The sequence below is a fragment of the Hippichthys cyanospilos genome, chromosome 14 (genome assembly GCF_059441005.1).
Source record: "Hippichthys cyanospilos isolate Australia breed blue-spotted pipefish chromosome 14, RoL_Hcya_1.0, whole genome shotgun sequence".
Classification (NCBI taxonomy): Eukaryota; Metazoa; Chordata; class Actinopteri; order Syngnathiformes; family Syngnathidae; genus Hippichthys; species Hippichthys cyanospilos.
In genome coordinates, this window is record NC_142382.1 from 8,703,465 (window position 1) to 8,718,399 (window position 14,935).

The window sequence follows — 14,935 nt, forward strand, 5'->3', positions numbered from 1 at the left end:
GAACAGAACATGACACAAGTGAATGATTAATGAGCTGCACCATATTAAACTGACAAACATGCAGTTTTAACATCAGGTCCATTAGATGGTCATGTGGCCATAGGACACTTTGTCGTTCGCCATAAGACACACTGAACGACAGATGATCTGACTCGTAGCTACAGCCGTCCACTTTTCTACTCCACAGGGGCTGATGGCCTGCCAACACCTGTCAATCAAAAATTGTTCTTAGGGATCCTTTTTTTTCCTCACTCCACTAATACTTCTTATTATGCCCTTGTTGATAAAGAGTTATTCGATTTATCTGTTGACACCAAATTGGCTGTACACGATGACTCCAACAGCCAAGAAGTGACTGAGGCGTTCTTGGAAACACAGGGGAGCTATCTGTGACAGACCGTCATGCAAATTAAATTGAGGGGCATGTTCACCTCTGTACCTCCCAGCACACGCTTACTTACTTTGCAAGCTGTACACTCAAATGTTTAATTTCCACTTCTGAGAAAGTTTTCCATGTTTCAATGAGGCCGGGTTCTGTTCAGTCCCCGCAGGATTTATTCTTGGATCCCCGAATTCTGTTTTCAGCTGTAAAAAGTGCCATTGGTCCACTGAGCAGGTTCCTGCTCTGCTCTGACATCTGGTGCCGTGTGTGCCAGGATGCCCCTGCTGTACGTAGAAGTGGGTTTCTGGCGCCACACCTGAATCGTCTGATCATTACACTAACCCACATATACACAACCTAATGGATGCCACACACTTGACCACATGTTCGCACCAGAATTGTAGTAAAAGTGCAAACGATCTTTGCCAATGCAGTCGAACATATGTCCTCATCAAGTCACACCTAAAACTGGTGCTTGTGGTTCCTGCCGCAAAGATGCATTCGCTCTCTCTCACCAGTACAAGAGCATATGTCACTCTCAATTCCTCAGAGAATCCCTGTAATTAATCAGACCCTGAAATACCGGCTGCGTTCAACAAACAAGCAAATTCACACAGTGCAGGAAGCAGAACAACGCAAACAAAACTGCTGTCACGTAAGGTTAAGGACAAGAGATGAGAGCGTGGATTAACCAGTCATTGCAGGCTAAATAAAGACTATAGTAGGAGCCATCTTGGAGGTCTGGATTTGGATCATTTGCCAATACCAAATGATATCAATGTGGATTTGAAATTACTGTATATAACAAAAAGAGGGATTTGTGTTAAGGAAGCTCTAAAACTTTTCATCATGTAACATCTGGGAGAGCAACATAAGCATGCAATGAAGGGAAGTGATGGAATTGGAAGTGTCAATGGAAGACGATATGAATGAAAGTTGACATTATCTGGTTGAGCCTGAATGTCATCTGAAATAATTTTCACTCATTTTCGCTGGTGTCTCTTATCGGATGGAATTTTTTGCTTTATCAATGAGGTCGGGACCATCACTTGTCGCGCAGAAGTCAGGTTAATATACAACTGACAGTCTTATTAGACATCTGTTGAAATTAATATTATGGACAGTTCATATTATGGCAAGATTCTAACAGCTAACTAAAGAAAAATGAGTGGCCATCATTTCTTTAAGAAATTGAATGTTTGGATTGAGATTTGGGAGTGGCTGTCTGAACTCCTCAGTGTGGTGGCAGCCATCTCGAATCAATCATCTGATTCTTAAAACTGTTCTTCCAGCACTAATCTACACTGTAATATCTTTGTAAAGAAAATTGTACTACTTGGCTAGACAACACCAAAGTCCACACATGTGAGCACCACCTCCTAGGTAGATGTAACCCTGGACATGTTTGGAATTTTGATGTTCCAAAGCTGGGCAATTTTACTAGAGTGATTTTGAAGAAAATTTTGACCACATTTTGAATTGCACAACACTGTTTTGATTGTGTCCTTGATTTGCGTCCTCACTTTTTAATTTGAGACGAGCACTTCTCAACGCATCAAAACTTTTTTTTTTTGTAGTCTCGTTGAGAATGAATATGTAGACAGGCAATTCAGTCTCAATTAGAGACACTCATCTGAAGTGCTGAAACATTAAGATGACACTCTCCATTTAGGGTTACTTTAATTATTGTAATTTGGTTGCAATTATGTGCTGGGATAAAAGTGCCGCTCCAGCGCTCTTGTGGGTGGGTGATTTCCTTTATGTAAAATCCGTTAATACGATTTTAGATTTCTATTTGAAGCTGGAGGAAAATGGCGTGACCCTGATCTGTTCTTGTCTTCAGCATGAATACTTTCTCAACCTTTGCTACCCTCTAAAGTAGTTGATTCTTTACCATTTGACTTGTTGTTCACGAGCATTTCTTTCATAATACCGCACTACAGAACCCAGACTGTGCAGAAAGATGCCTTGAATGCATGACCTTGTTGTTATTTGTAATTTCTTGCCTTAAGCACCGCCTCCGGTGTTCTGAAAAGGCGAAATAGAATGACATTTACGTATGTAACAGCGGTTTTATGAGCCCCGGCTGACTGCCAGAGTGTCTTGTTACTCGGAATGTTCATATATGCGTTGTTCGCATGAGTAGTTTCTGAGGGTGTCAGAGTCTCAGGGTGACATAGCCTTTTATGCTATCACCTGGGAGTCATTATTGACAAAATCGCAAAATTTTAAATAATTAATCCCGATGGAGCCATTGTACTGGTAATATATTGCTAAATAGGGCATATGCTGTACTTGCGTGTGCGTGCAAATTTCTAGGTTGGTGTGTAGATAGATGTGTGAATGGAAAGAACGTGAGGCAGCATTCTTTGCTACAAAATCCTTAAAGCCCCTTTGAGTTCTAAACTAGGTTGATGGATTAGTGTAATTGGTCTGAAACAGGAAAAAAATGCGTTGTTCCACTTTAGTTCAAAGTCAAGCAAAGAATCATTCCAAATAAAAAACCTTCTCACAACACATTTCAGAGGGACCTCTGCTGTTCAAGCAGTCAGTATGGACGGAGGGAGTGAAATTAACATTTCAGTTAACACTGATATGGCAGAAAGGAGCGATTGTGCTGCTTGATATTGTGATGCTACTGCAGTGGTGAGCATTAGCAATGGTCTGGTCTCTCGCTTCTTTCTTTTTGTGCTAGAACCGCTGGAAGGTGGGAGGGATGAATATAAATAGCAGCACAGGGTTGCAAGAGGGTCAGCGCTGACCTTTAAGTAGATAGCGAGATTTGCCCTTCTGCCGCTCTGAGTCAGCTCACGTGACTATAGGAACAGATTATTTAATTCACCATTGTTTCTGAATAAATTGAAGACACATCCTATAAACAAACACCATAATCATAGTGCTTTCAATTTAAATTTTTGTTTGTGTATCTTTTTTTTTTTTTTTAAACCAGATTTTCTAAAGATGATATTGCGGGACTCAGGTTGATGTGGCCTTTCCAAACACAGTTTGCAATCAGACAGATTTTATTATTCATTTATTTATTGCTAAACCATGTGGTGTGGCTTTGTTTTGAGAAGTATGTTTTTCAAGTGGAGTGAAACAGACATAAGGCGGTAATGCAGTTGGCGTCATTGCTGTTCACAAATCAGTAAAAAGCATCCAAAGAGAAGAATGTGGGGAATTATCCTTTCCTGGTTCTTTTAAAAAGATTGATACATGTCTCCATCTTCATATATTTGCCTTGAAAGCAGCTTTTGTATGTTGGCGTTATTCCACCACCAACCACTGAGGATTTATCCATCAGATTTGTCTGCGCAAGCAATGTTCGCCATTTTATAGTGCTCAGAATTCCAGAGGTGACTAAAGCGTACAGACCTTTGTTCGAATTGAAAATTTTGAAAATCAAAAACGCATTAGATTTGGAGCATTATTTCCTTCTCCCGGCTCATTGTGTGTCCAACATTTGCTCATTGATATTCTCCAATCCTTATCTCCAGTACAAGGCTTCCTTATTGACCCAAGGATTACCATTTCAGTTTGAGCTTAACTTTCACAGTAATGCTTCACTGTTGGGATTTTTGGTGCATAAGCAGACTTAGCAGAGATGTATTGTCTTTCATTGCGGGGCGCATTCGTCTTTACTGAAGCATACTGTATTGCTTAGAGCAATGGACTATCAACTGGTCTGTTACATCTATCAAACAACCACATGGAGCCTTATGAACTCTGCAGTGAAATCAGTGCCCTCTAATTGTGCATAAATCACAATGCTGAGGTTTATTTATTTTGTTTGCTGTTTCTCAAGAAATTAAACTCTTGTTACTCTGTGCACAGGGTTCAGTTAAGGTTTTTTGGGGGGGTGGGAGGGAGGTTATGGAAAATGAAGCTCTGTTTCAGGGCTACACATGAGTTCAATCAATGACAGAGAACCGCGGCATCCTGAGCCCAGCTTACCCAGCTCTGTCTTTATCAGCCTGTTGTGTTTCCCATTAGTGTGACTGTCTGTGGCTTGCGTGGAAGTGCACAGGTCCAGCTTAGTGTAAGAAAGCTACATTTATCAAACTAAACCTTGCCATGAATGTACGTTATATGCAAACCAGACTTTGCCACAAGTCCAAAGTTGGCATTGTCTTGAGCGGAATGAAACGGAGATTGGCAAGGAAAGAAAAACGTGTCCACATTACTTGAAGCATTTGATTCAAATCAAGAAAATTTGCTGGATTTTAGTGAAACAAATAACATGACCGTTTAAAATGAAAACATATTGCCTAGACTGACTGAACTAAATCTGATCACTATTACTACATGCAATGTTTCCTAAGGCGCTTCAAGCATCAGACATAATAGCCTATTAATCTGTAATCAGCATTTCTTTCTGTCCAAAATCAGTTTTTCTTGGCAAACATCATGTCACCACAGCAACAGCAATTGCCCAATTAAGAGGCTATGTGTTTGTTCGTCACCTTGAGCATATAAGATCACTTTAAAATATGTATTCACTTTGGACAAGGATTTGCTGGATAATAAAAATATAGTGGTACCTCTACGTATGAAATTAATTCATTACGGAAGTAATTTTGTAACGCAGAAGCACGTTTTACATTTAAATAGCCTAATCCGTTCCAAGCCCCCCAAAAAACACTCATAAACCCTTTAAATTAGTAATACAATATTAATAATTTTTAAAATGCATGAAAAACTGTAACAAATAATCATGGGATTCAAAGTTCATACCAAAAATACAATAAGAAAAATGATGTTCATTTCCCTTCGGGGTTGGGCGACTGTGAAGAGAAGCATGGTAGGTGGCAGAAAAGGAGGGAAATGTTTGACAGCTGAGAGAAATTAACATTTTAACGAAAAGGTGTACTTAGTGCTTTACCAATGTGCGTTAGCATGTGACAAAAGATTCGGTGATGTTTTAGGGTTGAAGGGAAACAAAGTGCATTATGGGTAAATATTTTGCCCCCACCCCCACCGCCTGTAATGGATTGTTCCATCAACGGATGTAAGACATGGTGGGTTGTAAAGACGTATTACATTACAGCCTTGTTCAAGCAAGCGCTGGTGTCTCACGTGTCATTATTATATGCCAACAATTTTTGTGTTTTGTATCATTACAGGAGAATATTTTTCCGAGGAGGTGTTTTGTAACCTGAATTATTTGCAACAAGAGACGTTCGTAAGAAGTACTACTGGAATGTATTTTGGGGCTTCTGGTTGATGGTTTTGGGTGGGCTTTTTGAGGAGCAATCCAAAATGAATGAGCCTTGTTGAGTTTAACACCAACATAAAACTGTCCACTTGCAGTAAAATCATAAACAGTTCTCTTAACTCATCAATTTTGAAACCCCCACATTTTAAATATTCTTAATTAACAGCAACGCTTCTACACATTACTTATAAACACACATGCTAGGACATGTCTTAACACAATCTATAGAATAACACACACATATGCTAACATATGCACCCATGGTAACACACTCATGGTAACACAATAGCCATGCTAAATAATCCCTATAGTAACACACAGAAAAGATCTCCCCTCAGATTTTAGGGGAGCTGGTGATATGTAACTATTCTTTGACAGCGTGCACACTCGCCCATGGGTTCGCTCTTTTCCTCGAGAGGGCCTTACTTCTTCCACATGCTTGGCAGAAAGGGTACCAAGGGCTGTGAGTCTGCCCGGCAGAGGAATGCGTCGACCCCTTGCCTGGTTAACTTCTTCACCCACGCACTACTGCGTTGGTCATGCAGCCTCTGACATTAACGCTCTTGAACTGCTCAAGCACAATGCGCATAAGGCTTTGTCTGTTCTGTAGGCATCCCTCTCTGTCTTTGGGCCCCTTTATGGCAATGTTTGGCTGCGGGACCACCTCTTTGTGTGTGCATGTTGTCTCTAAGCACAGAGGGCAGCTGTAAAGCAAAGTCAAGTGGCACATTCATGCTTCCAGCTTCCAGAGAGAGGATGGAGAGATGAATTCTGCTCATTCCCGGCAGCTTGTGGGAGGCTGAGAGTAGAAGAAAGGCTGAATTCCACTTAGTTTTTAGACCTATTAGCATTTGGATAAGCTCTGAAAGCTCCCAGTGGCCGAACCACACAGAGAGCAGTAGGACCTAAGCGCCTGTACTGCTGTAGTTATAAGCCGGATCCTGTCAATGGGCTCATTGTGTAGCGATGGCTTCTGGGATCCCTCATGGCCTCCATTTCGCTGCTCGCCAGTCAGCTTAAACGTATCAAACCCCGACTAAAGTAGCCATCTTGTCGTTTAGCGATTGTTGATAAGAAAGCCTTTGTTGTCTCGTCAGTTGGCGGTGAGGATGACTCACTGAAGTGAGTTGTGTCGATTTGCTTTATGCCAAAGCTAACAACTCAGCGTTAGTTATCTGCAAAAGATGCCATTTGATGTGGTTAAACCCCATTGTCATCTATTGGTCACCCTGTCACACCATTCCAGCACTTCCCATGCTTTTGGCTCTGTATCATTTTCCTGATCAAACATCCACTGATTGGCTCATTCTCCCTTGTAGCAATGAACTGGCATGAGTGTTTTTCACTGGCGAGTCAGCTGGGACAGTTAGAAATGGACCTATGACATATTTCTCTTATTGCCTTTCCATCTGTTTTAACACACTGATGGATGCCCTTTTTTTGACATTTCTCACCAGCTTCGTTTTTATCTTTTCGTCGGAAATATCATTTTGCGTGTCTGTTTTCAAGAAGACAGCTTTTCACAGTGAAAATATGAACCATCGCAGCTAATATCCCACTAATAAACAGCTTGATTGTTTGTGGCCGCACTACGAAAGAGAGAGAGTCCCTGGCTCCTGTTGGTCTGCGTCTGCGTACCGCTAATAAACATCCCTAAGCCTGCTGGAAATGTGGGAAAACAGACTTCTCTCAGTCTGTACATGGGTTAGTACAGTTCGTGGGAAAGGGGACCAATTCCACAATATACATGAGCTCATGCTTAAGACTATCACATTGACCACTGAATTCCCCATCATCGCAGTTCAGTTTTTCACAAGCTTTTGATAGGAACACCTGTATGTGCTTCTAAAATTGTTGTCTTCCCAGCAGACGCCAGGTGAGCAAAGTTTCCCTATGTGCCAACATGCTGCTTAGTTGACCTTTTGGTTCTGGCACAAAGTTTTAATGGGAGGAACACTGAAAAGGCTTTGTCCTCCAGCGCCCAGCTGTGTGTCCTCAAGTGTTCACAACACTTATTATTATATCTCTGTCTCTGCATCTGTGTTTTAGTGTGAATAATTAAGAAGGCATGTCTTTAAATGGGCCAACAAAGTTTTGATTGTTTGCCATGACACCACATTCAAGTGGTTCACTGTCTGTCTTACTCTAAGAATGTTCCTTACTTAACTTGGACATTCTCCTGCTCTTGTGCATCTTGCCAGACTTGCACATTTGGTTAGAGACATCCTGCAACCACAAGGTCACAGGCTTGTGCCCTCTAACAGCAGATGAGTCCATCACCAGCCATCTGTCCTGTCAAAATGTCCTTGAGCAGGAAGGTGGACCCCTACCTGCTCGTTTGCAATAAGCTGCCTGGGTTGTAAAACCAACGAAAAGTCAGAAGTGGCTATGAATTAACTTGTGTGGTGTCCACCCATCGCTCAACTGAGAGTTTTACCGTTTTGGAACTACTCCAGGCTGATGGAGCTATTGCTGATGGAGCTAGTGCGTTAACTGGATTATCATAGCTGTGAGTTTGATTATTCACTAACAATGTGTTGTGTTGAGCCCTCGCCAGATGCTGACCTCCCCTTGACTTTGTGAGAGTGCTGCTGGAATTGTAGCCATCACTGAATAAAGTCACACATAGGCCAGTCTGTGTTCATTGGTAAAACCAGAATCAGACGCTGGGAAAAACTTCACTTTTTAGATTGTGTTCTCAGCACTGTATAACTAACAATGCTTGGATTTGCACCCAACTCTGCGTTCGCTATATCGTTAATATCGAACGAGCTTGATTTGGGTATTGATGTGCTTTTCCAGAAAAACCTATGGAAAGTTTTTTTTTTGCATTAACTCTGAGTAAAACCATTAAACTCCACCTGCTATAGCTGGGTATATTTGCTGTAGAGCTGAGCAAGTTAGAGTATCTAGAGACAGACCAACACGTTTTTTTATTTTAGGGCCTATGGCCTATATCAGCCGCTAACTGATATTGAGAGCCGATATTCACTTGCAATGAAAGGGAAAATATTATTTTCAAAATTTAAAAACATAAAAATACAAACGCTATAAAACATCTAACTCATTCACTGCCATTAACAGTACATATCAATCCATTTTAATTGAGCTGGCAGTAATTGATTTAATGGAATGAAATATCTTACCCATCTTACTCAGCATGTATTTACTCAGTATTTTTTGTGAAACATAAATTCATTTTTTGTTGTTGTGAAATTGTAAGAAAACGTTCAGGGAGCTCCCCGAATCATCAATATGTCTTAAACTGTAAATTGTTCCCTGAAATTTTCTATAGTAAGTCAAGTTCAACAACAATAACGTTAAAAGTTGACTTATCTATGGTCAGTTTTCAAACAAAAACAAAAGGTGCAAAGTCAGGGTCAGCAGAATATTTTACAAAGAACTCACAATTATGTAAAGTTGCCTGCGGTTACCACTAGGGATGTCTAGAGCTCAATCGTGTGATCGGAAATCAGGCCCTAAGTAATTTTCAACTAATGGGAATTGAGGGAAAAAGATCAGTTCAATTTATATCTATTAATTATTTTTGTGCTAATAACCAGAAAAATAATCCAGAGGTACACAGATTACCAAAAAGGATAAAGTATACAGTATATAGTTCTCTATGTTTTTTATGCTACATTCTGGTAGTATAGGACAGGGCTGCATTGAACACAACTAATTTAACACACCACCTAAAAACTGAGCCCCCCCCTCCAAAAAAAATACATTAAAAAGAAAAGCATTTCATTGTTTTAGTTGGTTTAAACAATTGGTCCATTAAACATATATTTTAGTTGTTTTAAACCACTGCTCATTTAAACATAGAAGCTTTCTTGTTGGGATTGTTTTGTTAAAAATTATTGTGGTTTTGGATCAGGATCGGAAAATTGAGTGACTGATATCTTGATAGAGGTTTTACCTGATCAAACGCACAGGAACAGCTCATTTTTACACTTATCCTTGAATGCAACACTAAGTTCAGCCGATCACTAACCTCGTTTCCATTTGTTTATGTGTACGGTGCATGGATAGAATTGTTTGCATTTAGTCAAAGTGAGAGAAGGAGGCAGAGATAAGAAAAATGTCTTTTCCGTGCTGGAGTCTCCACATGGATCTGATAAGTGTTACATTTTGTTGATGAACGACTGCTGTCACAAGTCATCGAGAGGTTCATATTTTCATGTCTGAATGATCAAATTAACGAGTACTGACTTTTGCTGTTGACATCAATTGTAGCTCAGGCATGCGCTGCAAATTTGTTGTTAAAACATAATTCCCACTTTATTCAGTATTTTCAAATGTCATTGCCGCTTGTAAACATTCCTTTAAAACTAAAAAAGAAAAATGTCGCATGAATTCCTTTCATATGACCTCCTTCACAGAAAAGTTGCCCCGTGGTATAAACAAGGACTGAACTGTGACACAGTAATGCAAGCATCACAGAACATGCTGTTTATGACGGGCTTGTGATAACAAACATCATGTTAACTGTAGCGGTGCAGCATGACGTGCTTCCGTCTGCTGGTTGCTAAATTGCCCTGATTGTCATCTTCTCAGGTTTCCTCCTCTGCTCAGAGAAGATAACGTCCCTCACTCTATCTGTCCTTGAACGTCCCTCCCCCCCCTTCCCTACGCTATCTTGTCTTCTCTAAATCTGGTTATCGCACCCCTCTGATGAGGATGATGATGATGACCGTTACATACAGTATCACTTCCATCTTAGCAGTGCTGTTTGCTATTTCCTCTTATTTTCCCACCAGACTATCTATCTCACATATTGTAAATGCAGTGCTGAGAAATTCTGTCCCTCTTTAGTTTCTCACACATTTGAATTTTTAACGTTTTGTCCTTTTTAGGTGTTTCCAACTTTTGAAAAATTTGAGATACACATTGCTCTGTTTCATCAAGAAGAAAACAATGTCCATAAAGGCATGTTTGAATCAAATTGGTGCAGGAAAAACCCTGACCTAAATACAGTAACAGTTTATGAATGTCTGGACTTAAAAATAAGAAGTATTCAAAAATATATTAATACTGTAATTTTATTTATTTATTTATTTATTTTGTGCCCCGCTGAAGGCTGTCCAAGAACATTCCCACCACCAAGGATGTGGAACCGCTGCTGGAGATCGACGGCGACATCCGCAGCTTTGAGGTGTTCCTCTCCTCCCGAACACCTGTCCTCACTGCTAGAGATGTGGAGATGTTCCTGCCCTGCACTGTAAACCTGGATCCCAAACTCAGAGAAATAATAGCAGGTATAACCACCATGATTATTGTTTGAGAAAGCTTTCTTTACTTTTTGAATTGGCATTCTAGCATTAGCCTTTATTCATCCTATACTTAACAGGACAGTGTCCTCGTGGTTTCACTCTGCCCTACAGGTCTGAATTCAGGTTTTGGGATCTTGGCTCAGATCATGGCCCAGTCACTCCATGTTTAACAATTTCTTCATTGGCTCTTCTTGCCAAAAACATGCCTGTTCCTAAAACATGCACGTTAGGTTCATTGAAAACTAAAGCCACACGTGTGAGTGTGAATGGTTAGTTGCTGATATGAACCTTGCAATTGGCTGGTATCTTGTCCATGGTGTACCTTGCCTCTCGCTGAAGGCAGTGATTCAGTGATTCAGAATTTTTTTTTAAGGATGTGTCCCTTTGAAACTTTTTCCTACCCAAGTACTCCATAACCAGTGGAAAGCATTTATGAAGAAAAAAAAAAAAAAAAAAAAAAAAAAAAACCTTTTTTGTATCCGAAATAAAAATTCACAAAATAGAGGAAAACAACATTTTGCAAATGAGTCACTTTAACACAATTTAGTAATATGTTGTCTCATGTTCCAATTAATTTGCTCTTTTTTTTTAGTCTTATTTTATACAGTAAAAACGTTCTATACAGTAAAATAGTCTTATTTTTTCCTGTCACAACATTACAAGGCATTAAATCAAATTTGTTGATAAATATACCTGAAGTGCTTTAATGTACCCCCATACTCCCATTCGATAACCATGATTTAAGATAACCTCCAGGTCACCCATGACATGAACTCATTCAGTGCCATTGACGGCTTTAGACGTCAAAGATCAACTTTTACTTGGCTGGCAGTAACTGAGTTAATTATTTCACTTCTCACACTATACATCACTGGCATATGTTGAAGAATAAAAATTTGACCTAGTCGTGTACTTAGAATCGTTAACTTATTCACCGCCATTGATGGCAAAGACCCCAAAGAGCCGATATTGCTGGATTGGCAGTGAATGAGTTAATGAGGACAAGTGCAATAGAAAACGGAAAGATTGGTCATCCTGCAGCAGTGAAATTACTGTAACTAATTATTGACATACAATGGACTTGTATAAATTGGACTTTGAGAAGTTGTCTTTTTGACTTATAAAGGGCATCCTGACCAAGCAGCGAGCTTGTTTGTTTAAAAAAGAAATAATGTGTCATTTATTATGAGTACTATTTTATCATAAAACAGATTTGGGTACTTAATCCCACCAACACACAAAAGACACACCATATTTAATTCATTGCATCTGGAATGACGTTATGTTGAAAGATTTGGCAAAAAACATTTAACCATTTTCCGAGGAACTTAGAGCCAAGGAAGATCTCATAAAATTACTGCACATTATTGCTAACTTGCATATCATATTTTTTGTCTTCACTTTTATCACCGTTGTAATAATTACAGGACTTTCACAGGACTTTCCAAACCTGCTTTGTTTATGGAACAATTACTCTAGCTGATCCAAATGTAATCCACATTGCTTGTTGTAGGTCCTGAATAAGCAAATCCTTCTTTGACTCAATTTTGTCGAGTCAAAACATAATTCTTAACTCATCAAAAAATTTGCGCCTGTAACTTAGTAAAGCTTCATAATAACAAGAATCTTCATAATAGTACTATCTGTCTCTTGCCATGCCTCACCAAATCCGAGCGTTCGGGCGGCATAATACTATTATGAGATAGGAGCCAGAGTGGCGCCGCACTTTTCATGCCATGCGTCAGTGTACGTTCAGCCCATCTAAGTGTCAATGACGCCGAGTGTGAAGTTGCTGCATCATAGTGTGAGGAGACCACAGGAAAACGCACACACAAACAAAGTCTGTCCTAATGAGGCATTGCTGAGTCACGCATTGGACCAAACTATGGGAACTCCTAAAAAAAAAAAATAATAATAAAAAAAGGCAGTGGAACACGTTTACTTGCGCAGGTTTTGCCTTACGTTTCTGTATGAAGACGATGGTCATCTCATCTCAATCTGTGCGCAGCCGCTACTTGGTGCCAAGCGTCCTGTGGACAGCACCGTCAATGATACCCGCCCATGGGCCTGACTCACATCATAAGGCCCCCATTGTGTTCACAGGCAGCTTTGGGTCTCACTCAGTGTGTCATTCAGCCACCACTTGTATAACCAGGAGACATTCTGGTGCCTTCTGTTTCTGGCTTGGACTTTCTTGCCAGCGACACAGAGCCACTCTGTTCCTGTCGCCGGCCTTGTTTAACTTCACTTTGGGAGGTTCCCCTCGATTCTCTTACTCAGCGCCGACTCAGATTGATTGGGGAAAACAATTGCAGCACAGTTCTCTTGTGCCCATGCTCTTTTGTTTATGTTGTGAATTTATTTGCCAAAATCGTCACATGGCTGGGATGTCACTCTTGTGGGAAAAAAAAAAAATGAATGTCAACAAGGCTGCTTTTTTTGTTAGCAAATGGAGTTATAATCAAAGTGTGAATGGAGTTCAATCACGGCCGAAGGTTGTTACTTCATCCACTTGCAACATTCCATTTTGTTTCCACAAATTTGTTTCCTCTATTCATTGACTTGCCACAGACGACAAAATAAAGCAAAATTATTGATGCGTGGGTTGCATCTAAAGGCCCTTTATAGTCATGGCCAGAGATATGATCATGGGCGTCACACACAAACAATTCCCTCTCTCTTCTTCTCTTCCCCCGTGATTCTCTCCTTTCTTTAGATGTGCGTGCAGCCAGGGAGCAGATGCACGTGGGAGGGGTTACGTATCCCACAATGCCTTTGCAGGAGGCGGTGGTGCCCCGTCCGCAGCCGGTGTACGGCCAGCACGCATCCGCCTGCTCCCCGGCAGGTTCCTTCGCCAGTTCATTGCCGCCTCAGCCACACAGCGCCTACTTCAGTGGGATGACTGGTCCTCAGCACCCCTTCTACAACAGGGTAAGACAAGTCCGAGTATGCTGGCAACCAGGTTCTTACAATATGGTGTAGGGGTTGTGAAAATGAGGGCTCCTCCATGCCCACAAACAACACGTCACATTTCAACACATGCTTACATGGAGCTTCATAACTCATTTTCCATCCATTGACATTCTTTTTTTGGCATTCTACAATAAGAACGACTGTTAGCATCCTTCCTCTGTAGCAGGGATGGGCAACTGACAGCAGCCCAGGGCCCCACCCATAGTAGTCAAAGATAAATTTTTCCTGAGCTGGCAATGAAGCAGCTAATTATGTCAAAAATGTATTTTACAGGACTGGGAGTGAATTAAGAAAAAAATTGAGGTAAATTGGGGTTAGGCATTTTTCTCGACTACAGTGGAACCCACGGATATTCAAAGCATATATACATATATATATATATATATATATATATATTATTTTTATTTTTTTTTTCCCAAGGAGGGGACAAACAGGCTTTTTGCATACAAGGCATATTTAGCTCTTAAAAGGGAGCTGTTCATTCCCGAATTGTTGCCTAAAAAAAAGAGCTGTTCAATTGACTTGTCTTTTTTATGGTTTTTAGTTTAATTTAAAATATAAACTTTTTATTCACACCGTGATTAGTATCGTCACAAGTTATGTCATTATTTAAGTGTTTATGTAACTGGGCATTAAATACTGTCTGATTCTAAAATATTTTAAGTAGTAAGTACATGAGGCGTTTTGCGATTTTCACCATACATTGGTTACTTCATTTTAACAACTAAAAGTCTAAAAAAAGAAATAAACATAGTCATTTCGTCTTCACTCTTGAACATAAGTAAATATAAACACGCAGAACGCTTTACACACATTGGTTAGCATATGTGTGTACACAGCATCTCCAAAATTTTGACAAAAGCAATCATCTTTCAAATTGAATTTGTACTCTGTTACGAGCACCTCCGCTCCCTTCCACTTCTGCCGGTCTTTCCTGCCCTCCACTCTGTACCTCCCTTTTTTATTTTTTTTTTTTAATTATTATTACTATTTTTTTAAATTGCACTAGAGCCAGACCTAAAGACCCGATTACAACTGTATGCTGCTAATAAGCAAAGACGACACGCTCTCCAGAAGTGAAGGGGGTGG

At 40.2% G+C, this 14,935-nt stretch overlaps 1 protein-coding gene across 2 annotated transcripts in view; it reads left to right on the plus strand.

The window, feature by feature from the left end:
• kidins220a (kinase D-interacting substrate 220a) overlaps positions 1-14,935 on the plus strand; it is a 56,125-nt gene that overhangs the window by 25,858 nt on the left and 15,332 nt on the right. For both annotated transcript variants that reach the window (XM_088432600.1, XM_088432601.1), the window contains exons 24-25: positions 10,680-10,858; positions 13,590-13,804. In XM_088432600.1, the coding sequence (XP_088288726.1) occupies positions 10,680-10,858; positions 13,590-13,804 (394 nt within the window). The remainder of the gene's footprint in view (positions 1-10,679; positions 10,859-13,589; positions 13,805-14,935) is intronic.